Genomic DNA, 27,845 nt, shown 5'->3' with positions numbered 1-27,845 from the left:
TAGAAATGGCATCATTCCAGTTAAAAAAATTAATAGGAAAAAAGGTATTTCAAAGTTAGTATTTTGAGAAAACTGAAATTTCAAAATAAGGTCTTTTGATTTCTCATTTGGAATGCCCTTCTATGACTAGATTTTAAAATATTTTGAAAGCAAATTGTTTCGAGTGAAGTGATGGGTATTCTGCTTCAAAATGGAAATAACTCAAAATTCCTTATCAGATGAGAATCCTGCTTTCTAAACTGATACTTTGCCTGCCCATCAGTGCTGCATCTTCTGGAGTTCTCCGTGGTCCCTGTATCCTCCATGTTTCCCTGGTACAACAGCCCCAGAACAGCAGTGGTGTATGAAGAATAATTTCCTCCACACATTAGCTGCATGCTGAAAAAGGTCAGACACCATCCTAAATTCCTGCTTCCTTGCAAGTGGAAGTGTCTCTGAGTGTCCCTGTTCCACACATCCCCCTTCTCCTTTCTTCTCACCCTCCTCTGCCAGTCCTTTTTTTCCCCCAGAAATCTCTCTCAAGCAAAGCTCTGGGAGAGAAAAAGCTCCCAGCAACACTGGCTGCACATAAAACAAAGTCAGACTGTGATCCCGGTCAGCCAAGCCTGTCCTTCAGTTATACCATCCAAAATTGTCAGTGGGAGCTGCAAATACCAAAAAAAATCTTGCCCCCAGTATTTTACAATTCATAGGCAGCAGTTCTTGAAGACAAGCAAAGAGCATTTGCACAGTGCTGGGACTAAAATAGCTGTATTAAAGGGATCTTGGTTGTAACCATTCTGCACATAATTCAGGATTAGACTGTGCCATAGCCTTTTTTTCTACAGGGTTATATAACTTTCAATTTAAACATGTATTTAGCCAGGCAGGGGAAAAAAAATCGCTTCAAACACGCATTTAATTATTGAACAGTTTTGGGAATGCTTACTCTGTCTTTTTTTCCCAGCAGAGGTCACAAAAAGCATTTCAATAGCTTATGGATTTATCAAAATTTCTGCAAAATCCTACTCTTTAAATTAACTTTCAATATTTGGAGCCAAACTTGAAAGTATTCTTCCCTCTGAACATACTGTGCTTATGTGAAAAGCCTCAAGCCATTTTTAGCCTTTAATCCCCACTAGATATCACAGCCATCAGGCATCTTTCTCCACCAAACAGGGTATTTCAGAGTTTTACAGTTCCCTCTCTGTGCAGTCTGTTTACCCAGTCTTCATGTTATTTTGGCAGGGCTTTTTATTTAAGAGTAAGTGGACTTGTTCTGTTCCAGTTTCCTTAGGGGTTCACTGTAAGGGTGCCCTGAATCACAGCAGGATATCCTGGGAGTTGGGGCAGGGGACAGCAGAGCTGTTTGGGAGGCACTTCCAGATCCAACAAGCTGGCATGCTAACACAGCCTGAAATGTGGATGTGCCAGGGCACAGCCCTGACTTCATCTCCTCTAGTACACTTGAGACCCAGGTGGGAGAGAAAGTGCCACTGCACACAGGCTCTTCTCTCTCCAAAAGATTTGTCTGGCCCCCTTTTTTTGATGTCACCTCTCAGGATTCCAGGATCTGTAACAGAGGACAAAATATCACCTGCACAGAAGGGAGGAATTGCTGGATCGTAACTAGTGCTAAGAGGCATGAGATTAAATTATAGATCTTGCCAAAATTAAGATAAGGCTGTACCATTTGCTAAATAACCACACAGGGACTGTCTTCAGGCCTCTCCACTGCCCTTGTAGGGGGGAAACATTAGAAGCTGCAGCTGAAGTGGGAGTTGACCTGAGGAGAAGGACAGATTATTCCCACGGTATGTATCTATATATGTATCTATAGATGCTCTAGCTTTTCTCCTCAGCCAGGAAACTTTGAACTGCCGTGAATGACAGTAGGAACTTCAAAGGACAAGATTTAGTGCAAGATTGGCTGCACTGGTCAGAGCAGGGTGCTGATAATGTCAAGGTTGTGGATTCAGCCCCTGTAAGGGCTGTTCACTGAAGGGTTGGGCTGGGTGATGCTTGTGGGCTCCTTCCAACTCAGAATATTCTGTTATGCTGTGAGAAGTCCAGACACTGTGGAGGCCCTGTTTGTCCCTGGGTGGCTGTGGAGGTCGAGGTGTGTGGCAACTTTGCTGTGTTCAGTCACAGCCCCTCGAGCTCGAGGGCTCTCTCTGTAAAGAACCTTGCTCAGGTCATTGCAGAAAGATCCACAGCTCTGCTCCTCCGTTCTTTCATTCTGTGAAAAATCGGCAGCCAAACCACCCAGGGGAAGAGGGGCAGAAGGCATCACTCTTTCATGCTAAGTGAGCTATTTTTCTGGGAGCTGAGCTAAAGAAGCAATGGCAGAACCGAGGACCTGACTGAAAGCTTTTTCATGGAGATTTATCAGCCCCAGCTTTATGACGCCTTTGCAGCAGAGAACTTCATTTTTATTCACTGTTTCATTTCATTTCTTGTCATGTGTGCTCATTTCTCTAAACATTCTGAATACATATGTATCAGGAACAATGTGAAAAGTGTGGTGTCCCCTGCAAAAAATCCAACAGGCCGTGGCAACATCACTTTGTGCTTGCCTGGGGAAGATTAAATGACAGACACACAAATCTCTGAATTCTGCCATGGTTCTCACAAAGGCAATGCATGCTCAGTGCACACTCCAATTCTAAAATCATGGATATTATGACCCCTGTAGCTAGTCTTGCTGAAGTTACTGGAAGTATTCACAGGGGTAAATGAGGCAGAGAGGCTTTTGCAGTGTCTGATCCTTCCTGTGGCTCTCTAACAGAGATTTAGAGTGAGCATTTCACACCATGTACTGTGGAGAAGTGACAGGCTCAAATGATGGGAATGCATTAGCAATGTCTGTGCTATCATGACATTTGAGATTTGTGTAGCTACATTCTCCTGGCCCTTCATTGCTTGATTAAACACCTTGCTCTATTTACTCAAGAAAACAGGAGTCACAAGCTACCTCTTACCTTAGTGAGTGCTCAATCATTCACTGCTCCCTTCACCAGGCAAACTTCAAATTAAAGCTACATACACCATCTGGAAGAGGATTCCTACCTCGTGGAGGGATCTTGCTTGTGATGGGCAGGGAAGCAGAAAACAACTGACAGCTGGTGGTTTTCACAGTGGATTATATGAACTATTGGGGAAAAATCCCCCACTCAGGTACCTGGGGCAAACCTGACACCTAAAAAAATAGCAGTTTATCACAACATCAGGAAACATCCCCTTTCTTGCCAGGCAACCAGTTACTGACATCCTCAGCATACTGTGTGTCTAAAGTCATTGCACCCCCAACCTAACATCTCCTCCTGTTTCCTGCAGTAAAATTATCTGGAAAGGAGCAGTGAATGGGAGAAACACTTTGAAGGTTAACTCCAAAGACAAAAAGAACAATTCTCCATACTGTATTTTGTACATCCCTTTTCAGAATTCATTGAACTCTATATGTGTTTTCTCTTTAAAAGCATGCTGGGGTTTTATAAGTATTATTAAAAGCCAGCTGTGATTTAATCAACCATCTGATCTGCATTATGAAAACTCTTCTGAATAACCCCAACAATAAAATAAATATATATGAAGTAAAGTGAAACAAAAGTGTGTACAAAAATGATAGAAAAAACCAGCAGACTTTGGTTTCAAGCACCCTAGAGAGATATTTATGATCATCAGGAAGAAAGAAATCACTTTAAAATAATGAAAACCTTTCAATATCTGCATTTCACTGAGCACAGAATCTTACAGTAAATGCTAATTTAACTGTAAACTTCACTCTGTTGGGACCACCACACTTTATGCAGGTGGAAATGAGTAGTGCTCAGGATTAGATCCTGACTCTACTGTAAAGTCAGGGAAAGAATTCCCACTGAAGCTCAGATTTCATGCACATCCTCTTGCTGTAGTCTGGCAATATTATCTTGTAAACAGTACGAAAAGATAAATGAAATCATGTAAACAGGTAGCCTGAGCTGTGCATCAGGAAATGCAATAGAACTGAAGAATGAGCAAATTACCACCCTTCTGTTCCTCTCTACAAAAGAAACATGTGACAATGACCTACTCAACAAAGATTTGAAGGTAGTCCTCCTCCCCCAAAATCTGATGATTAAAATGTGAGTGAGCTATCAACTTTGGTTTTGAAGAAAGCAGATAGGCTTCTCTCCATCAGAAATTACCTGAGTTCAACATCTGCTTCTTCATTTCTGACTGGCTGCAGCCATCCTGATTGAATGAAGACAGATTATTTTCCCCCAAGGTTTCTGCTGTGAGCACCCTGACCCATTCCTTTTGGTACCTCAGCATTGTTTCTCATTTTCCAACTTCTTTTCCAACTCCTTCACTTTCCTTAATGTATAGAGCACCAATATTCTTGGGAAAGCCATGAAAAACACTCCATTTGACTCCAGCTTTTACCCTAAAAGGAGATATAAAAAGCTTCTTATCCCATCTGTAACAGTAATACTTTTTTCATTACAATACAGATATTTTTAAAAACAAATGTATCTATAGCATTAGATGCTCACTGTCTTCATCCCCATCATCATGTTCTTCTCAAAACTTACTTATTTTGGGAAACCTTTCAGTGCTAAATCAGCACACACATCCTTCTTTTCTGACAGTTTTGAGTCAGGAAGGTCAGAGATAAGTACACTAAATTCTTTCAAAATCATACTTCCAAAAAATTGAATTTAGGCCCTTTTAAGGTATCAGATCAAGTACCCAAAATCAGACTAACAAAGTTCTAAAGTATACTCATAATTTAGGACAAGCCAGTTGACAACTCTCATCTGAAACTATCAAATTATTTAAATTACAAAACTAATCAAACTGATTCAAATAAACTGAAAACTTGAGAAGGCATTTAAGTGACCATGAGATTTTAAGTCACAAGCTGCCTAACAGTGCTACTTTTTTTTCCTACCCATGAGTGAGAATGTACTGAATAATACCATTTATTCTGAATATAGTCATAACCAGCTCTAAGTCTGGGCAGCTCACCACACTCATCTCATAATTCCATGAGGAATAGCAGAACAAGCTGCAGAAAACACTCATTTTCCTCTCTAGGTGTGTTTCACATATAGCATGCGTAAGGTAAAACAAGTTGGAAGAAAACTCTGCTAGGAGGAGAGGGTTCCATTGACTCATCTTTGTGGACTTAAAGCACTAAAGCACTTCTATATTTAGTGCTCTCTTTATCTCACATCTTACACTACCCTCTGTGCATTCTTTAGGAGAAGAAACGTGCTCACTGAAGTGGCTCTAAAATTGCCTCCAGTGCACATCTAGATATAATGGGGAGGCAGGAACACATCTGATAGAGAAGAAGTGTTACAGAAAAAGAGCTGTTATCACACCCTGCACAATCACATCTTCCCCTGCTCACCCTGCAGACACCTGGATGGATGATACACTCGATTTCAGAGTCTGCATTTTCTAAAATGGATTCCTGTCTTCTCTCTTCACCTTCCTTCAGATCCCTCACAGTCTTTTGTTTTGTTTAAAGCTCTTTTTTTTTTTCTGTACACTGCTAAGGAGATGTAGTGCTGGGTTGGTAAACTGCTTAGGAGTTTCATGATTAAAATATTCTGTTTATTTGTAAGGTAGGGGGACGATACACAGCAACAGCATAAATTCTTCATGACCAGATCCATATATCTCAATGTGTGTCAATTTGTGTCCTAATGACAATGGTCCAGAGCTGTCTCTGAAGGAAAGCAGGCAGCTGGATTTGCATGAACTTCTGGGCAGCACCAGCAGTGAAGAGACCAAGAAGCAGTGAGATGTTCCTGGTACTGCCGGAGAGAAGTGGATCACCATGGGTACCATGGCATTGGTTTGGGAGGGGAGGCAGGGAGGTTTGCCCTGGCAGAGTTAGGTACCCACAGCATCTCAGCATGACATGCAGTCTGCAGGTTTTGAAGACTGGTATGAAATCATCTGTAGCACCTCTAGGAGGAAACAGAAGAGCATTCCCTCCCATGCCTCAAAAAGCCATCACCAAAACCCCAACTTCCCTCCTGATTCAAATGTGTAATTTTCTTTTTAGCACAATTGGAGAAGCAAAGAATGAAAACTGTCCTCTTGTCCACACTTCTAGAATGATGCTGTCTGGTCATTGTTAATTTTCTTGTCATCCTCTTTCTTCCTCCCACTACTGCTTTAATTCCTTTTGTATTTGGAAACCAGAGAGATTCTAAGTTATGAAATGAGATCATTTTGCAGTATTGAAGATGTAGGAGTGTCGTCCATATTGACATATTTAATAACTGGGTTTTATAGGATTAAAGTCCATGATTCTATCCTTCCATTTAAGTTGCAGTTAAGATGGAATGGCTGTGCAAGGACACTCAAAGCACTACAGCTGCACACCTTTGCACCCCATCCATTAGTAGAATACTGCCAGCAGTGAAATATTCTCTTTACCTTGGCTGCTTCAATTTGAAATTTGCAGATATTTTCTTTTCTATATTACCCATATAAAGAAATGAATGAAACTTCTATGGAAATCAATTTTTCCGTCTTTAAAAGTGGGCAATTTTATGTAGGAGTGTCACTAGTACAATGCATGTTGTGAAATTTAGTTGTGCATTTGTTCCAATGGAATGCTCTCAGAGTTGGTTTTGAGTCACAATGATCCCTTTTCACCTTTTCTCAGGTGGAGGAAGCTTTCTGTGGATGGTGCATTGGAGTCTGGCACTGTTTTACAACTGTTACTGTTATTTAGGTTACTGTTACACAGGTGACTGATCAGAAAATGTTTTTGGTTTGTTTTTTTTTTTAGTATTTAGTGGCACCACTTAATAGCAAGCAAGTCAAAGGTAACAGAATTTCAGCATCAGAAATGAAGTTGCTTTTTGGCAGCAAAAAATTCTTCTTCATGTGAAGTATCCTCACTGTTGCCTGACTTGAGGGCATGCATGGCATGTCTCCAGAGAAACAAAACACATGGAGAAATTTCAGCAGAAAGACACTTGATTCTGTAGAATCACAAGGATGTAGAATCACAAGGATGCCTAGGAAAAGTAAAAAAAAAAAAAAAACAAAATACCAAACTTTTTATAGCAATGAAGGAAATCCCTTTGTAAATCACAGGAAATAAAAAGTAGGAGAAATAGATTCATAAGCTGATGCTGCTTTCCCCACCTGCTAAATTGGCACTGAACTTAAAAGGAGCTACTCACAGAAAATATTGCTTTTGTAAAGTCCAACTTAGATAATAACACTTGTATTACCTTTTTAGTGGGGTGAGAAGTCAAAAAGGATCAGAGAGAGACAGAGAAAAGGTGCACCAGGGGTTTCATTGAATGTGGATTTGATATCCTGATATCACAGAATTGTTTAGGTTGGAAAAGACCCTGCAAATGCAGTAGTCCAACCATTAACCCAGCAGTGCCAAGGCCACCACTAAACCCTGTCTCTGAGTGCCACATCCCCATGTCTTCTAAATCCTTCCTGGGCAGCCTGTTCCACTCAGCAGAATATTTAAATGATCAGACAGGGTTTGGATTAAGGGCACTAAAGTTATTTTTGTGGTCTGTGAAGGGAGCACAGTGTATCCAAGGGGATCAGGATATAAGGGCTGCTTTGCTGCCTGTTTGCAGGGAGCAAGGCACATGTGCTTCCCCAGCTTCTGCATTCTTTACACTGGCCACCACATCTTCCCCCTTGAAATCACACCTGGAGTGGAATTCCACTGCAGATGGAAAAAATCTATCAAGAGACATCTGATTAAATAAAAAAATTAAACATGTCTCAGAGAAAATGTCTAGAATGGCAGGCTACTGCAGCATCGAGTTTGACATTGACTTTCTGTTTTTCAAGCACGATGCTATTTGGAGTACCCTTTTTTTTTGTATCAATTTCTGGAAAATTGTAGAGAAAACTTAGACTAATAGTCAGATTCAGGTTTGTGAAAATGGCCTTTCCTTATTACCCATTTTGTGAACTCAGTTTGCTAAGCCTGAGGAGCCAAGTCAGTTCAGAACACCTAATGTGAGTGTAATGACCATGTGTACATCCACAACACATTACAGGTTCTTCTGCAGACTGAAAAGAACTTTTTTTTTCCCCTGATACTGTGACATTCTCCATCTTTTTGCAGCATTACCCAGGTACTTAGTTTCTCTCCTCAGAGTGATGTGCTCAGAATACATGATGTAACAGACAGCTGCTTTGCACAACACAAAATGCCTGCACTCAGAATGAAATTCACATTTTAGTGGAGCTGTAAGTTCACGTGCAGCCATTGTAACTCAAGGTAGAGTGAAAGGCCAATCCATTCATTTGCATACCGATCTAGTTTAAATTGACATTTTCATTTTAAAACACTAGGGGGGGGGGGAAATTAACAGGCAAAACATTTTGGATTAAAACATTTTGATTAGTTAACTTCCTTTTAAAACCAGCTTCCTCCCTTGCAATTTTTCTTGGATGTATTTGAAATTTTCATTATTAGTGGTATATGAAGATAATTGAACATATCTTTCAACTGATGTCAGAATGGAAGCAAAGGGTAACTGGCAAATAATTCGTGGTAGAATTCGTGGTAGAAATAATTTTATGCATTTGAATGGATTTGCTGCTTCATTTTCTTCAAGCTCGTGTTTGCCTAGAGATACTGAACACTTAACACGTAATTTAACCTCTTCTTCACACAACAAACCAGCCTTTAGCCTTGAAACTATTTTTTTTTTTCTCATCTCTTTCCATCTCTGTGATGTTCACTAGAAGTTTTCTTTTTAATCTGCAAGGTTGCCCCCCCCAGGGTAAAGTGGTTTAAGGTAGTGCATACTACAATGCCATTAACCTCTGCTTCAATGTAGTCATTGCACAAAAAATTTCACTCTTTTAAAAAAATAGAGCTCTAATCCAAATCAGCCTGTGGAAAAATTACTGGGTTTCATATGAAAGATGCTGATGGACATTCATAAAAACTTTTGTCCTTAATTTAGGCAATGAATGCTTCAGAACAAATCCAGTCAGTGTCCCAGTTTTCCAGATTGCAGCGTTCCACTGGTTTGTGACACTGCCCTCTGTGGAACATTCCCTGTCTGCCTGACCTACCTGTCCTTCCATTTCTACCACCTTCACCTGACATCAACACTCTTATTTTTCCCAGTGGAAGCTCCCTCCTCATTTCCTTTTGAGAAAGCACATGCCCTCCAAACACATTTTCCTGTCTAGGGCAATTTGTATTTCATTGCTATTCCTTGTCAACATTTCTGAAGCAGCCACTGCCTTCCCTGCAGAGGGAAAGGTCTGACTCAGCTCTGTGCCAGAGTGCTCCCCCTTAGAGCTTCAGGAGTGGGAAACCAAACCCACCCCCAGGAGGCTCTGGAAGTGTCATTCCAAAGGTGTGAGCACTGACGAGGTGGGAGAAAAGGAGAAGCCAATTTCTCCACAGCACCTTGCTTGTGAACTCATGTCTCACAGGTTATGACATTTTCATCATTTTTATACATTCCATCATGAAGGCACAGTTATTTCCTCTACTTTTCAAGCCTTCCCTGCCACCCACCCATAAACACACCCTGCCTCCCAGCACCAACCAAAATTATCCAAGGCAGCCTGGAAAACAAGGGCCAGGGCAGAAATTTTTGTATCATTAAATCTATACTGAACTTTTCATTTTCTAGAAAGTGACAAGTTATAGAATAATTTTTAAAAGGCAGTAACAATTCAAGAAACTGACATAGCTTTCAGAGGAATAGTTTGATTTGCAAGGAGAAACTTAAACTTCAATTAACTTTTCTCTCTGGCCAACAATGCCGTCTAGCAAGCCTTCAGAACCAATTCTATACTTTTTCCTTAATAACTGATGAGGGAGTTTAAAATTACTTCTATCAACTTTCTACAGAAGTTTCACTTTCAGAAGGCCTCATTTCTGCTTTTCCCATGAAATCAATTTCTGACACACACAAGCTGGACAAGTACTGCAGCTTTTGCAGTCATGTCTCTGCGAATTCTCATTAGCTCAATTCAGACTATCTCTGCCATTCATCAATTTAGTTTGGAACAAATTAAGACATTATTTCTATCTCAATAGCTACAGGGTAATTCATTAGATTCACTGTTAGGCCCAGATTCAGCAAACCACTGTAGTTGTTGTGAGCTGAAAATCTGCATAAAGGATTCAAAGCCACTAAAATATATAGGATTTAAGAACAGATACATAGATATTTATATATATGTTTATATATATGTCTAAGAACATATATATATTTATATGTTTAAGAACAGCTATGGGATAAAGTTTATCCCATGGAATGGAGGCTTTTATAAAAGGATCTTAATACAGAATAATTTACCAATAAAGTCTTAAATGATTCTAAGAACAAATATATCCTGTAAATGCATCCCAAGGATGGTATTCAGCTCACCAATTGGAAAGTTTCAGTTAATCACTTCCACCTTATTTTTAGGACATAAATTAAGACAACGGAGTTCTCCTATGTGGCCTGGATTAAAGAAAAGTAGTCATGACACAAGGATAATGGAATCAGGGGAGGAAACAACCCAAAAAACCCAAAACACAAACTCTAAAAATCCATATTAAAGATCTTCACACTCTGAAGACAGAGGATATGGTGTTGACTTTGTTTTTGATACTGTCTTTATAGAGAAGTTGCCAAAATGCTCAGGAAACTATGAGTGCAAAATCCAGAGTGAATTACATCAAACTCTTCAGCTTTCTCGAATTCCTTCACTGCAGTTAAAACAAGCTCCTGAATTGTTTGTTCATGTTCTTTCCCAGTAAGTGAGATCAGACATACCAAGCTCAGAAGGCTTCTTTGCCTATTGGCTTTCACTTTTTAAGAAAAGCATAAAGAAAAGAAATAGAGACAATGAAATAAAAATTTTAAAAAATGAAATTACAGTGAGAAAATGGTACCCCTTGAAGATTAACTTAAAACATGAAATATAGCCTGACATTGATTTATTGAAAGAATAATTCTAAAAGATAGGCCATTCCCATTTTCCACTTACTTTACTTAATCACATCTCTGTAGATATGGATCGATTCAGGCATTAATAAATATCTCCTCTACTAGGGTTCATTTCTTTGATTTAAGATGTCATGAAAATAGAATTTTCCAGTCATATCTTTTCTATTCATCTCAAAATGTGTAATGAGAAGCAACTGGCACTCTTCTAGTCACATGCAAATTCAATTAAAATCCAACATTTCAAAAGAGTTTTTATCAGTATATATTTCTCATAGATATAACTCAAAATTACTCTGATGAAATTATAAAAAAAGGAGAGCTAACTTCACAAATTCTTCATGTTAGATACTTTAGCTTTTCTGCCATTCCCAAACAGATTATAGTCTATGGCATTTGTATAATATTTGTGTCCTGGCCATGTTCCTCAGCAGAATTAGTATCTTATCACTCAAATCTTATTCCAGGCTTCTCAACACAGATAAGTAATTTAATAAATGTATACCCCAAAAAGCAGATAACACTACTTAAAGCGTGTGTAAATCATTTGGGCTTAACCTAGTATATATACCTAGTACATATAAGTATACATATACCTAGTGTACTTAACTCATCCTTGCCTTAGCTGAGTGAACCTCCTCTGAAATAAATCCTTGCAAAATTCAAATCCCCTCATTAGCAAACATTAGAATGATGTACAGTGAAACTTATCTTGCACTGGAACAGTATAATTCCCTTAATTCCAGAAAAGATTTGGAAGTAACTAGGAATATTTTTTGTTGTTGTTTAAAATGCAACTAATGCTCCTCAGCTTGGAGGGGAGAAGAAAGAGAGACTTAAATAAAATAGTGGCAGTCTGTCCTTTCTGTGCAATCAAATGGTACCTTCTCATTCCATGACACCTTTGCTCTGTTCCTGTTTTCCTGTTTTCCTGTTTTCCTGTTTTCCTGTGTCCTTTGCAGAGACATGTCCAGCTGCTACAGGAGGCAGCATGCAGAGCTACCATGGCCTGAGCTGTGCAGCTCTGACACAGCAGCAGGAATTTAGCAAATCTCCAAACCCACTTCTGCCTCAAAAACCTCTCTCCAGAGTTACCAACTTAATAGGAAATAAGCAAGGGCATCAGTGCCTGCTAAGTGCTCCAGTTAATGTTAGCTTGGTGAGATGCATAAAAATACATGTGGGCACCTCACAACCCATAATTAGTTTTGCAACATAGCAGAAAAGTGAAAAAGTGGTGTCTGTCTTTTTATAGCTGGAGAAGGGAGGAACCTGGTATAATTGAGACATATGCTTTAATTAGAGTGGCACAGGCACTGCGTGGTGCAGGCCCATCACAGCTTCTCTGCTCCAGAAATACAAAACTCAAGTTGCCAAAGAAATGAGCACAAACCTCATGAATGCCTACCCCGAGGACAGCAAATCTCCTTCCAGATCTGTGGCAGAGGCAAAATTATATAAATTGTCTTGTTTTATTCCATCCCCTGCTGCCTGCTTTACATACCCATTTTCTGCACTCTAATGCATTTCTGAGAAGGCAGAGGAGAGCTCTGATCCCAAATGTCATTCCCATTTGTCAGAATATCCCTAACAACCAGGTGACTTGGAGGTTTCACTGGGAAGGTTTGATCCAGCCTGAGCTGCTTAATGCAGCCTCAGAGGCATCAAAGGTGAGGCCATTTCAGTCACCATCCTCTTTGAGGTTACACATCTCCCTGTTTAATATTCTGGGTTATACCCACTGAGCAACAGCATGGAGCTGCTGACACAGAACTGGGGAGGGATTTATTCTGCAGGCTAATCTCCAGCAAAATTGAATAATTTTAAAAACTATAAATCATGTGTGATTATAGATTAAAAGCCTAATTAGGTTACTAGTAGAGTTCAGCATTTTCAAAGGTACATTTATTTTGGGTTACTTTTACAGGGGGGAAAACCTGAAATGTTTTCTGGGAAAAGCAGGAATGATAACCCTTTCAGTAGAAACCACTGAAAATTGGTAAAAAAATATGACTTTTATAATGTATCAAGTATTTCCACCAGGAACAGAGCAAGAAGGAAGCATAATATGAGAGGGGGGCATGTCTCCATGCTCCTAACACCAATCTTACTTACCTTGAGGTTTCACGGATTATGGGATTCATCCCATTTGCAGTTTTCAGGCAAACCTTGTGGTTTACATCTCTGGTTTGAACTCTCCCAGGTAGGACTGGGACATTTTCAAGGAAGAATCTTCATGCTCTTGCTCCATTGAATAAAGAGCTGCAGGAACACGGCAAGGGCTCGGAGACAAATCCAGGTGGGATTATCAGAGGGTCCCTGTAAGGCACAGCTCACAACATCAAGACGCTCCTGGAGCCTAAGCCAGGGCACTGCAAAAGCAAAGCTGATCCCAATCTTGTTCACTTTTTTTAGAATACAAGAACATGCTGGTTACAGATTAAAAATAAAGGCTGTGTTTCTACCTCTGAACCTGGGCAGGTTTTGAGGAAAGGGGAGAGTGGTATTTTTGTTTGAGGATATTTATTTAGTTATGCTTCCTGCTGAATGGGACCAAAAGAAAAATAATATAGAGCACGTACATATAAGTAAATTAGCATTTCAATTTAATTATCTTCTGATTATTTTCTTTTGAGTTGACGAGCCTTTAGGTCTGGTTATATTAGGGCTGTCACAGCTGCACTGTAATATGCCCAGTATGGTATTTCGACCACACTGAATGAGATTAGGCACAAATTTGGAAAGTACAACATGCATGACTTGATAACCTACACTATTTATGAAATCCTCTCCTAAGCAGGAATTCCAAAATGCCTCTGGCAGTGTAATGCCTGCAGTGCCACGTTTTGTGGAGCGTACACAGTAATGCCTAAGCACTCAATTCAAACAGGAGCTAATCCTTGCAGAAGATCCTGCCCTCTATCCTTGTTAATTCTGTTCCTCAAAGTGATTTCTTGCTAATACAGCACACCTTTAGTGACAATCCGTGGCTTAAGCTGTGTAGCTCAGTGATTCTAAACTTGTGAAGATGTGCACTAATCCTCTCTGTAGTCTGACACGTTGGCTTTGGTTCTGTTAGAAAGCTGCATTTGCAGGAAAGACCTGTTTTTGCTGGATGTGAGGGTCATGCCTGTGACAGAGCATGGTGCCTCCATCCCCCCAGGGAGATGAACACACACCTGCAGGTTCTGGGGGGCTGTGGCAGTGAAGCAGCAGCCCAAAGATCTGGGATTTCAGGCAAAATTAAAAGTGGCTGACGTGTCCACAGCAGCTCAAAGCTACACAGCCATGAACCAGGGTGCTACAGAGCCATATTTGAAGTTTGTAGAGCGATTGCAAAATGCATTAGAAAGACAAATAGTAAATAAAGAAGCCAAAGAACAAATAATACATCAATCAGCCAGAGACAATGCTAAGGAAGAGCTGTCAGCTTTCTCATGTCGGCTGGAGTCAGGATTCTGTTTTTAGGCCTTTTCACCACCACAGGGGGCAGTCAAAAGTTTGTGGGGCTCTCTGAAGAACGTTCCCTCATTAAACCTTTCTAACTGAACCTTGAGGACCCATTGTTTGTAACAATTTTCAATGTTGCCCTTTGATTAGGGAAAATAGGGGCAAGACAGGGAGGAATAGCCAGGGCAAGGGGCAGGGCTCTCTCTGTTAAAAAAATCCTTTCCAAACTTTAGAAAACCTTTACAATTAGCCAGTATGATGGAGTAGTCATTAATTCCCTACAATTTAAAATGAAAGTATGAGAAGATAGGGCCTCTTTTTTAACTGAGAGAAGGATTTACATGGCAAAAGGTGTCTCTTCCCTGCTGCTGCCTGCAGGCTGCCCTTCAGTCACATTCCCAGGCACTGTCTTGTGAACAGACCATCTCACAATCATCTGTGACCTATTGCTGCAACAACTACAACTTCTACAACTGGAAAAGACTAAAGAAATCACAGGCTCTGTTTCCAGTATAACTCTGTTTTTTTCCCATATAATGTCCAGTGCAGTTTTTCACAAAGTATTAATAAAGTACTATTATATTATATATATATATATATATCACACATATATTATATTATATTATATTATATTATATTATATTATATTATATTATATTATATTATATTATATTATATTATATTATATATTTATTATATATTATATATTAATATCACAGCATTTGCTAAAAAATCCCATCACCATGCAGGTGACAATTATTTTTCAGTTGTAAGGCAAAGCTTATGGGTAAGTATATTATGGCCTAATTCCTAATACTGCATTCAACCCATGTGATCCATTCTTTTCCTAAGCAGTTCATTTGTGCAGTTCATTTGTGCACTTACATATGCAGGGTTTGACTCTTCAGGTTGTTCTGTGCAGGGATGGGAATGGGACTCTGTGGGTCCCTTCCAAATCAGGACATTCTATGATTCTCTGATTTTTCTTGGCATCTGAATTCAATTCCTAAAACAATTGTATAATTCATTTACCTATAAACTTCTTGATAAAAAATGGATAAAATTTTTTTAAGTGTTCATTCAGGATGATCAAGTCTGGAGTGGAAACTTCTGTATTTGGTAGTGGCAGTAAATTTACAGTACTCACAGAATGAATTCCTAGTCACCATGTGGAGCACTGGAGTTGAATATGGAGTATGGCTCTGAATTTTGTATTCAGACACACAAAACATATCTGCATCAAGTAATAATGTACTGAGTGTCTAACTTAATATAGTACAAAATATGTAAGAAGGATATTCTGCAATACAGATATAAAATATATATATTTCAGTGGTGCATAGGTCAGTTGTTTATTGAAGTACCTCCATGATTACATAAAATCCAAAATACTATGTCAGTGCATTCTGAAACATTTGAAGTCAAACCTACCCCTATCCGATAAAGATGAACTGCAAAGTGCTACAAAATGAATTACAAAAAAGCTATGTAAAATCCCCAATCAGTAACTGTCCATATTTATGCATATAAGTATGCCACAGCTGACAATATTGAAGTATGCCAAAATACACAGTTAAAACAACAGATGCCTGATGGGGTCCTCTGTGGTCAGGGAAAACCTGACTGATTCAACAACACTATAAAGGGCAGTGACCAATTCAGGAAAAACAACCTATCAATATTTGCAAGAGTGGCAAATTCCCAAAAGATGGCTTCAGTCAATAATATCTTTAAATGGCTTTTGAAACTCTGGTCCCTCAGAGGTGCAGCACAAGAGAGAATTTCACAGTTACAAGTCTCAGCCCCTCAGAGCTGGGGAATTATATTTCCATGTTGGAAGTTGCTCTCACACTGGGAAGGACAAATGAAAACTTTGCTTCCTCTTTCCCTGGTTATAGGTATAAAGCTCCAGCTGATCACTGGGAAAACCTCAGAGGTCAGTTATTTTCCTGTAATGATAAGGGCAGGTGTTAGCCAAGAGAAATTTCTGCTGGATGTGCTGACACCTCTTTAACCTGTAGGACTTCTCACAGCATCCCAAGCAGCTTTGATCCTCCCACCAAGTGAGTCTGTGGCACAATTTGTTGCAGCAGGTTTGCTTCCAAGTGGGAGCTATCAAGAGGCACTAAACAGCCTGAGTCATAGCAACCACTTCGATATTGTCCCAGACTTTATTAACTTTTCAGCCACCCTGAAACACTGATCTTCAGAATGGAAAAGGTGATAAGGTTAAAAGCTGGTTATTCCTGACAAATGGCCCATAATATCAGCCTTTTCCTTCTTTGACTACATCTCTTAAATAACAGCACAAGGAAAGGACTCACATTTGAGCGACTGTACCTCTTGGGTTTTTTCTTTGAATAAGCTGTGAGCTACAGCAAAGGTGCCTCTCTTGAGCAAGGGGTTGGACACTGAGCAGGATTCCCTTCTGACACATTTTTTCACAGCTGTGTGCCAGCAACGCTTTCTGTCCTGCTTATGTCCCCTGCTAACTCCTGGAGTGACACAAAGTGATTGCACAGGCTCTGGGCAGCAGCTGCCTCAGACACAAACCTGTGCTAGGGGCTCCTTCCAGGTATTTTTATTTCCTTCTATGTCACCCACCACCCTTCAGCTTTTGGTGACTGACAGAGAAGGAACCAGCTTGGGAAAGATGAGAAGCTATTGCACAAAGCTAAGTAAGCAAGATAAACACACCCAACAGCTGCATTTCTCTTCCCTAGAAAACCTGGAATGTGGCCTTGAAATTGCTAATTTCAAGAATCAGGTAATTTTTTTTTTTTTAATTTTTCAGTCAAGAATGAAATACTAAGTTACAGGAAGCAGATCTGTGAAAGTGTGAATTCACTGCTCAGTCAAAAAAAAATGCAAATCAAATCAAAGAAATCATTTAATGCAATCCTTCTTTTGATATTTTTTTAATGAAAGAGCTGGATTTCCCTCTTTGAAAAAATAGTGATGCTTTGTAACTGCAAACAGGGTTTGGAGATTTTCTAGTACTTTTCTGGAATCCCTGATGCCATCAACACAGGAAAGGGTTGCAAATTATTCTATCAATGAAACAGATGGATAAATCTACTTAAGGGAGCTTGTCTGTGTGAGGCACAGGATGTTGTCTTTGTTGTTATTGAAATTATTATGATCAACAATTAATAATAACCCTTACTCTTCTTCTGGTGGAGACTGTCCCATTGCCATAGACCCTTCAGATCTGTCACACCAGAGTTCATGCAAACTTAAGAGTTGGAAAAAGCTTTGTCCTGCCCAGACCATGGTTTGTTTTTTTTTTTCTGTGACTGTCTCTGTGGGTTTCCTCCTGCAGACCAGAGAGAAAGGCACAGACATTTGTGGCTGCTTGTCAGTGAAAGAGGCAAATCACTAAAATACATAAAATAGAACAAAGGTTTTCCAGTCCCTCACAGGGTACCTCATCATTTAAATGTGTGTCATTTCTAAGGACTGAGTGCTAGAAACTATAACCTCATTTACCCTGGAGAACTTTGGTGGTCTAGCAACAGAGTGACTTGAATTTTGTATGCACATGGATGGCCGTTTTTTTCAGATATGTTTCAGAATGAGAATTCAGCTTTTACTGCAGATCCCCAAAGGTATATTTTTATCTTTAAATCCTGCTAGGAGTAGAAAAATTGTTGTTATTGCTTCACATTATCTTTCTTTTCTTGGAACAGGATAACGTGGATCTTGGTGACCTTATGTTTTCGCTCTGCTACCTTCCAACAGCTGGTAGACTAACTATTACAATAATAAAGGCAAGAAATCTAAAGGCAATGGATATCACAGGAGCATCAGGTAGGAATGAATTTAATGCTCAGTGTGGATTCCTGTCCCACTTCCCTCCCAAGATACAGAATTCAACATTGTCAATCCAAGAATGGTCTTTGAGAGGGGGGCGGTTTTACTGTGAGCTCTACTTGAGTACAGGAGTTGATGAGAAATAAATAAGACATTTAAGTTTGCTTAGATCCAAGCAACAGTTTAAAACAAGTTGCTCTCTCAGAAAGAGTGCCAGATTATAATTTCCAATCCCACTGTAATTCAGAGTAAAACAAATTTTACACAAAGCTGGCCAAAATGCATCCCCAACACTGGGAATTTGTTTGTGCAGAAGACTGTTACAGCTATGACACAGAGGCAGACTGGCCCTCGCTGACAGTCCCCAGGAGCCACTGAGCCAGTTCTGCTGTTGCTGGCATATGGATAAAGTGGTGATCATCCCAGAATCCTTTCAGCAACCCTTTCCAAAGCCCACAATAAAAAGTAAAAACATAAATAAGATTTCATAGATTTCTTTTAAATACTAGCAGGGAGTTGTAGAGCTCAGAAAGGAGCTACAAAGAAATAACTTTCTTTTTTTGCTACATTCAAGAGTTTAAAAATAATTATAATTCTCTTGAGAAATGTAAGTCACTAATTGTTGCACTTTGAATTGTATTTAACCATACATCAGTAAATCCCATTGTGAAAAACATTGTCATCTTCTGTCTGTCCTACAAATCTAACAAGTAATTAGGCTGCTATAAATAGGCTGATACACAGGCTGTTGTATAAAATAGTCATGTATAACATGCTTCAGTGGATATTTTAATACCCTTTGAGAAGTTGGTACACAACAAGGAGCTTCTTGAACCTAAAAAGTTCATTATGAGCAGTCAACCAGGTAAAGCTTTCAAAGCTGCACTGCCTCCCGTGCATTCTATGGTGACAGAGAAGCTCCAATTCCAGTCAGGTCCAGGAGATTAATCCTGCAAGCAGGTATGGGCACACAAGAAGTCTCCCTTCACTTCTCCATTTGCATTTGTCAAAAAATCAACATTGTTCTTATGACCCACACAGATCCCTACGTGAAGGTTTCTTTAATGTGTGAAGGAAGGCGGCTAAAGAAAAGGAAAACTTCCACCAAGAGGAACACCCTCAATCCCGTTTACAATGAAGCCATAGTCTTTGACGTCCCTCCAGAAAACATTGACCAAATTAACTTGTCGATAGCTGTTATGGATTATGACCGGTGAGATGCCTGTAGCTGTCAAATATTGGCTGATAGAGTCTTGCACGCTGGATTTGCACCCAGAAAGAAAGTTATTATTTTTTTCCCTATAAGCGGGGAATTATTGTCAGGTTGAGCTCGGTAGAAATCTCCAATTTTTTTGTTTTTCCAGGCAGAACTTCCTTACTAAATTTTAAAGTATAGATTTGCTTCCATAACTGACATCAGTAAGCTGCAGATGTGTTTAGCAGAACGGAGGTAACTGGGCATTTAAGCACTGATGTTCAATTTATACGTTTTGCTAAGCCTTTACGTACACACACTCCATTTATAAAGTTGTGTCTTAGAGCCTGTTTGTCTTTGCAGCTAATTACAGAACACAGGCAAAGAACCTTCTGTGTACTACAAGGGGGGAAATATCAAATTGTTCTGAGCAATGGGAAACGCAAAGAGCAAGTCTACATATTTCCTAGTGCTTTGTGTTCTCTGGGCAATAATTAATCCTAAAAACCCCACGGTTAACGTTTCTGAATGAAATATGCAACTGGTGTGGTTCCAAAGGTAAAATTTTAAGAAAAAAATATTATGGACCATTTTCACAGTGTAGGTCACAATGAGGTCATTGGAGTTTGTCAAGTAGGCAACGATGCAGAGAGTCTAGGTCGCGACCACTGGAACGAAATGCTCTCGTACCCTCGGAAGCCCATCGCTCACTGGCATCCTCTTGTGGAGGTAAGGCTCTGACTTATTGCTTCCCCCTTGCTGTGATCAGAAATGTTCTCCCACACGGCTTTAGAAGTTGGATAAAATTTTATGGGCAAACCGAAGATCCGCGTGCATGAGGTGAATCCTAGAAAAGGGTTTAGAAACGTTTTAAAGCTGAAATGTGACACAGAGGTTAAGTCTGCTCCTTTCAATTTTAGGGAGACAGAAGGTAACAGTTGTCTGTAATATACAGACATGAAAACACCAAACATTATACACTCGATTGAGGGTTTGGTTTTGCTTTTGAAATAAGATCTTGGGTAACTTTCACCGTTAATTGATATAAAGAAATGGACCATGTTTACAGAACAATCAAGACTTATTGTTTTTATATACAACAACCTAATTTGACTTCTTTTCTTGTAACAATATATCATCCATGGCACTAGCACATCTCAAAGGATGCCTAACTGCAGTGACAAAAATATGTTTAAGTGTCTTTGGAGATCTGAGGCGTTCATGAGAAGCGACACAATCAGAAAAGCTTTTCAAGGTTCCTATGGCTTTTTTTTTGTTTTGTTTTGTTTTGTTTTTTGTCTTTAGGGCCCTATTCAGCAGGAATGTTATGCAGGTCTTCTGCGCTTGGATGGCTGCCGAAGAGGCTTCCTCACCCTTTTAACCTATTCAGCAGAAATTTGGCATTCCTGTTGAACTCTTTCTTAGCCATATCCTCAGGGGCTATTCCACAGAGTCCAGTGGGGTAAAGATGTCCTTTTAATCCCTCTGTCTAATCCTCTCCCCAATACAGGGAACACTAATCCTGATTCATGAGACACAGAAATTCATCAAAGATCGAACTAAATTGCTTCCTAAAGTTACCATGACTTGCTCCCATTGTTGCTCTCACTGGCTGAGTCAGGCAGTGCTCCCAGTCAAAGGGAAGTATCTTGTTTATGAGCAGCCCCAGAGCTATCCTCAATGTTAAAAGACAGGAAAGAGCACATGCCCATATGAAGCCAGGAATGATGCTGTGGGCACTATTACTTGGAGACAGGCAGTTCACAGCCCCTCTGAACTTACTTCCTGCACCAGAGTGCAGCTGTGTTACCACAGTGCCACTGAAGATTTCCCTGCTTGGTTCTGAGCGCTGGCCATAGGCAATTCCAGAAAAGATTGTCAGGCATTATGAAGATGCTGCAAGCTGGGAAGAATCCCACAGTCTTGTCCTGTGTCCATAAGGAATTGTGTTTCCTGGTGCCACAGCAGCACAGGCTGAGCAGGGAGTGCCCACGGGCTGTGTGGCAGGAGGAAGGCTCCATGCCTTCTCACCACAGCTGCTGCCAGCAGTGGGGCAGCTCTGCCCAGCTGTTTGTGCCCCCAGTGACAGGGTAGATGCTGGCTGAAGTGCCACGCTTGAAATGCTGACCTGGGCATTTGGGGGCTCTCTGCTGCAGCCAAGTGTTGGCAGGAATGTCCTGACACAGCACACGAGGTGTGGTGTAAGGGTTACTGTCGCCCAGAGCACAAGTGTCTCTTAGCAGAAGTTGTCTACATCCTTATATCCAACCTGTCTTCCCTCTTTGATAAATTTCATTGCAGCCAGAGCCCACAATTAGGTTTTGACAGCTCTTCCCTTTTCACAGGCATCCTGTTCTTTTCATACATGCCTGGCTAACTTCTTTAGATTTCATTGCTGTGGATTGCTTTTCATGTCACTGAAAGCTAAACAGAGAAATATTTTTTTCCTTCCCAGGAATCAAGTGGGGGAGGGTGTCCAGCACATCCAGGCTGTGCAGAGAAATATATACACAGCATATCATTTTGGTTCCTGAATCAGGATTAGACTCAGCGAGAGCTTCTGGAACCTCTGTGGCCACAGCCATAGGACCCTGAATATTTGCTGAATAGGACCCTCAGTCTTCTACTGTGTGAAGAGCTATTGGTTTCAAATAGCGTGATGTTATCCACTTGTAGCATTAATTCTCCATCTGACACTACTGCTACTGATAGATTATTTGTATGGTCGTAAGCATTACCCGAATTGGAGTCATCATTTCTGTTCAGTAGAATAACCCAGGTTTACAAGCAAAAATGATAGCAATGTAAACCAACAAATATGGGAAGCAGCAACAAATATTGTCCTTGTACTCGCAAAAAAGGTGCAGTTTTGTGAACGATTAGCTAAGTATTTTTTTTTTCAAGAATGATTGCCATCAGATACTTATTTTTTGATGACAAGTTGTGTCCTCAGTCTCAGCTGGTGCCTCCTTTCACCTGATGTGAAAACAAATTAATATGGTTCCTTGCAGAAATCCTTCAAATCTGAAAAACTGTAAAAAAAGTTCTGCTGGGTGAGAACAAGATGCATATGGTATTTGTAATGACAGTATGGTCTTTGAGAGAGGAGATAACCATCTGCATAACATGGAGGTTGTTAGTCCTCAACCTTTGTGGATGATTTTCCAGTCAACGTTTCTGAGTCGTGTCCACAACACTGCAAACTGTTGGAAGAGTGTCCCAGGTGGCAATGCTGGATCATACAAACAAATACACACACACCCCATGTCATCTGAAAATGCTGTTCCAAATATATAGTGCCTGTGAAGACTTCCTTTATTATTTGTGGTAGAGTTAGCAGGGCTGTTTTACATGATGGTATATTGTAAATTCTGACAAATCCTGACCATTAAAAGAAAATTAATCAAAGCACTGCATTTTGTCACTTAATGAAATTTGTACCCCAAAGCAGGAGACCCTGGAATAAATTTTTCACCACTCATTTAGCCATGCATGGAGTTCTCTCATCCTCCAGTGTCTTCTACAGAGAACTTGATCTTTACATGGGAATTTTTTGTTTAAAAGATTTAAATGCAAAGTATGGATGTTTTATACAATACAGCTGTCTGCTGTGTAATTACAGAGAGGGAGCCCTGGTCATTAGATAGAGTTCACATAAGTTTATATGCACACACATTGCTTCACATCTTTATGTGATGAGTGTTCATCAAGCATTTTGGACCTGCAACTCTGCTGACACAAATATGCATGCACAGATTTGAAGAAATATCTAACATTTTGGCCTCAAGTCTAAAAAATTAGTTTTATAACCTATCAGTGAGGATCTTCCACAAAATCAGAATTACTTGTGGGTAAAGAATATCTTGGAACTTGCAGGAGATCTTGGATCTGCTGTAAATGTATGCTGCAGTATAAATCAGAGTTCCTGTAAGCACAGTGGTTTTCAAAAATCTCTTGCCATGCCATGGAGAATACAGCTACCACAGGCAAGGGTATACCTGGCAAACTAAACAGCACTTCCAAACCTGCCCAAGCACAATTTCAGGAGGGCATTTCCAAAAGAACGAAACTAATGTTGCCATGGCAAAACTGTTTGACTTCACTTTCAGCTTTTTATCAGGAGGCCAGTGGTACAGGACAATGTGCATTTCTGTCCATGCATCAGCCTCCCCTGGGTCAGAATCCTGTGCTCTTTTCCCCGAGGGGAGATAGGCCTGAGCAAAGGAGGAGGAGCTCTGCCTTGGAGTGGAGCTCTCTGATTTCCTGGACAAATCATTCTACATTGCATCTCTGCCTGGAATGCAGAGCGGGCACGCTTCCCACTGCAATATTAGCAACGGAAACTGTTGGGAAGGGGAAAACACCTACACAGCAGGCTCAATTTGTGTCCATGGAAAAGTGCAGGAGCCTTTCTAGGATTTGTCCCCAGCAGCTCAAAGGGACATCAGCTGAAAAGTGGTATTATTATAATTGCCAGTGGGTTGCAGTTCTTCTATTTTATTACGATGCTCAGTTTATTTAATGCATCAAAAGAATTATTTTGAACGGAGTTCTACTAAAACAGGGGAAGAAATCTCTGTCACAGTGAGCATTTAAAGTGGAATCCAGCAGACTTCAAAGGCTTAGAGATGAGGAAAACCCCCTACATTTATTGAATTCTCCTAATTTTTGCTCATGACTTGCAAACTGCTACTCAGGCTATGGCATTACTATGTGCTTTTTACAAATACCTGCCTTATCATAGTAGTGCATCTATGGAGTGATAGAGATTTTCTATATATGGATACTTCACTCTTCACCTTTAAACTCAACCGGTGATATTCCCTAGACCCTAAATATTTTTCTGTTCTGGTTCTGGTTGGCCAGTAGACTGCTGCTGTTCTTTGGGCTGTATTACAATAATACCACCACCTGGAAGGACCAGAGGATACATAATTCTGCTACAAACTCAACTGGAAACCCAGGGAAAGCTATGGTCCCAGTGCTGCTCAATCTTTCTTCTCTGAGCTGTGATTCTCAGTGGTAATCGCCAGTACGCTCACAAGAATGATTTCAAAGCTGAAACCCTCATTTATTTTCTTATTTGCTGTGAATGCATTATTACACTGTGTGACAAGTATCGTAACTCTAAAATAGAAAAGAGAATCGCTTAGAAATGCATTGCAGCAAGATTTTAATCCCATTTTGCTCTTTAACAACCTGCTATTAAATTGTTACCTCTAGTTTTCCATAATAAGCCTCGGTGTCAGGTGCTGTTCTGTGAAAAAGCAGTGAGTGGCAATGGGAAAACCTTCAGAGTTACTGACAGTGAGGCCGAGTACCATGGACAGTGGCCTGATATTCCCGTGACAAAACACTCACAGCACAACTCCTCTGCAGCTGAGTGCTCAGATATCTCTTTATCTGCTTCCACTGAAATCACAAGACATTAAAAGCATTGCTGCTTTCTTTTGTTTTGCTTTTCCCTTCAAATAGCTCTGGCAGTGGATAAGCAAACATTCATCTCAATCTGGCGAAGCAGGGAATACCAGAACAGAAAAACAATATGTAGCATAAAAGGCCCAGTGTTAAAACTGTTCTTACCAGCTGTTGCATGGCTCAGTTTTCCATGCCAGCAGATCCATAAAACACAAAACCAGCATGTGTGAGACAGTTGTTACATAAAGGTACAATTCAATTGCTCATAGGGGAACTCCTGGATCAATACAAAATGAAATAAGAGCAAAGGACAATGCAAAAGAATGAAAAAAGAGTGTATTCTAGTCCACCCTTCTTGGCTTGAGGGGATGGTTGCTGAGGGGGCTTTTGGGTTGTTTTTATTCTTTGGTTTGGTTTGATTTGGTTTAGTTTGGTTTCATTCATGTGATTTAAACACCAAGCATGGTATGTAGCTATATAAACGTGAGCACCCAAAGCCAGAGACAAAAGAGATATATTGATTTACATGCTTATCACCTAGCAACATTCCAGCACTGAGTGAACGTGTCTGCAACTGAAATAAAAAGTAGCTGAAAACTCTTTTGGTTTAAAAGTAACAAACAATAAACAGGGACCAGGAAATTCAGTTGAAAAATCTGTTTGACCCAGCTAGAAATCCATCAGAAATGACTTTGTTGTTAATACATTTTGTTTGAACAGAAGGAAGTGAAAAAAGCCGATCAGGTGACTCCATCTGAAGTGTCATTGATGAAATGCTTTTTTCCCCTTAGAACAGTGCATTGCCAAACAATTGCATCTCAGTATCAAGAGAGAAAACAACAGATCTCTTATCTAGTAAGGAAAAAAAATCATATAGTGAAAGTAATCCACAACACTGTAGAATTTAACAGAAGCCCCCTGTGCTGCAGAAAAGGGCAGCAGGACAGACTCAGTGACCTTGGATCTTGCTGCAATTGGTGGCAACATGATTGAAGGTGACATCCTGAAGTGACAGCCTGGCAGTGCGTGTGCCAGGTGCCAGCTGTATTCCAAGGCTGGCTAGCTCCAGGAGCTGTGTTCACAGCTCTTTTCCTACACAGTGGGTTGGGCAAGGAACCCCAGCTGGGAGTTCTCCAGGGCCCTGCAGTTCCCTGGGAGCACATCCATCTCCTTGGAGGGCAGTGATGGCGCTGCCCATTGCGGAAGGCGTCGCCCACGGAGCGAAGGCAGCGCATGGCACACAGGGGGAGGTGAAGGGAGGACCTGCAAACATCTGGGCTCATCATTTGCTCCCTTGTTTTGTCTGGGCTCTTTAGTTCCTCCTCCTTCCTGCTCAAACGTAGACATTGTAAAACTGAGGTGTTTTACTGCATGCTGGCCAGCTGCCATCCTCGATACCCGTCACGAAGGTGCGTGAAGAGAGGTGTGTTGTTTTTTGGTATCCTTTTGGTTCTGGTAGCACATCAACATTGTACTATACTTTATTATTTCTTGTTCAATAAGTAGTCCTAGTATCTCTATGTTTCATGTCTAATTTTGGAGAGCAGGGCCATACCTGTATCGAGGCTCTCTCAATTAGGTGGGCATTTTGTTTGTTTAGTAGAAATAATGCATGATTCTTTTCGCAGTGATGGTTTGAGGGACAAAGAAATTCTTAATTTTGTAATATGTATTACAATCTTCTGAACACAAGTAAAAATGTACTGTGATTTATTTATATAAATCTAGTCTGAACAAATAAGTTTTGATCTTAATAAAAACTGTAAGAAATTGTGCAATTGTAATTTATTACTATTTTGTATTTAATAAATATTAAAGTTCAATTCATTATTCAGAAAGCCAGAAAACATTCTGGAAATGTTTTTGCTCAGTTTTTCTCCACACATAACATGTTTTGATAAAGTACATGAGGCCAGAGAGAAAAAGCTTTTAATTTTACAGCACTCACACATAATTTAGCAGTTTGGATACTGAAAGCTCCTCGTGTTTCATCCCATGTCCACAGTCATCATGGCAGAAAGATTATTTGACATGTCAGTCGTGAATCTCATCTGTGTTTCATATTAAGAAGAAAATCAAGAAGCTACAGAAGTGCTTCGCTAAATTACCAAAATTAGTAATTAGCATGGCATGCTGGCAAAATTAGGAGTCCTCCTGTCAACACCTGACATGTAGCTCCAGGAAATTCTGAGAGGTTCCCTGGCAGAGCCCAGAAACAAATGGAAAAGAGCAAAAATATATCTTGTATGACCACACAAACTGCGCCCAAAAAGGTAGCACTCCTGTCCTTTTTCCTTCTCTTTTAAACCTGAACTTACACATCCATCAGCAAGAGCCCTACATGTCCATGACTTATAATTAAGAACCTCTTTGTGTCTTTAGGGATAAGTTCAGTCTCTCCTCATTTGGCAGATCTGGCCTGCTTGCACACACCACATTAATAAAGGGCTGCTGACACGTGGTGTAAGACACAAAACAATATTCCATGCCAATAAGAAATTATTTTCATTCTGCTCTCTTTTTGGGAATATTTGATATTACAGATGCATGGAAAAGAGATGAGAACAGGCCTGTAGTTTTGAACTTGGTACTGTCCTTAATAGAGGGAACACCTTTAGGCCCTGGGTAGAGTCCTGCTGGGGTACTGGGAGATGGGTGATTGGCAAGGGACACATCCATAGGCATTTTGGCAGTGAATGCAGTGTTAATTATCCCTCTGTCCCATATATCACTATAAAATACACCTCAGCACAGGAGGTGTATGAACTTCAAAATTGTTTTTAATGCCTTTCAGTAATACTGGTTTCTGTTTCTTTGTTAATAAGCAAGCAAAAGCCTCTTCCTCTGTCAAAACAGGCCCACACATTTCTCCTGCTGAGACACTTTTCCAGCAGAATCATCCTTTAAGTCTTTATATGTAGCCTACAGACATGAAAAGGGGCAGTGGTTGCACCAGCCTGCTAATGCCTGCAAGCCAAAGTTTGGGAATCTTCCCTGGAAAAGCCTGATCAATAGCAAGGCATCCCACATGG

General features: G+C 40.2%; 1 protein-coding gene across 3 annotated transcripts in view; it reads left to right on the top strand.

The window, feature by feature from the left end:
- The window catches only part of SYT9 (synaptotagmin 9), a 69,148-nt gene extending 42,488 nt beyond the window's left edge, over positions 1-26,660 (top strand). Inside the window, exons 4-8 of one of the 3 annotated variants that reach the window (XM_036383797.2) lie at positions 18,077-18,197; positions 19,242-19,413; positions 19,995-20,124; positions 20,701-20,857; positions 21,851-21,945. In XM_036383797.2, coding sequence (XP_036239690.1) covers positions 18,077-18,197; positions 19,242-19,413; positions 19,995-20,124; positions 20,701-20,808 — 531 coding nt within the window. In that variant the 3' untranslated portion in view covers positions 20,809-20,857; positions 21,851-21,945. Of the gene's footprint in view, positions 1-18,076; positions 18,198-19,241; positions 19,414-19,994; positions 20,125-20,700; positions 20,858-21,850 lie in introns of those variants that run through there. The other 2 variants (XM_036383798.2, XM_036383799.2) reach the window with 2 other exon arrangements.
- The last annotated feature ends 1,185 nt before the right edge of the window (positions 26,661-27,845 follow it).

Source organism: Molothrus ater, chromosome 6 (genome assembly GCF_012460135.2).
Source record: "Molothrus ater isolate BHLD 08-10-18 breed brown headed cowbird chromosome 6, BPBGC_Mater_1.1, whole genome shotgun sequence".
NCBI lineage: Eukaryota > Metazoa > Chordata > Aves > Passeriformes > Icteridae > Molothrus > Molothrus ater.
This window is presented reverse-complemented; position numbering and strand designations above follow the sequence as displayed.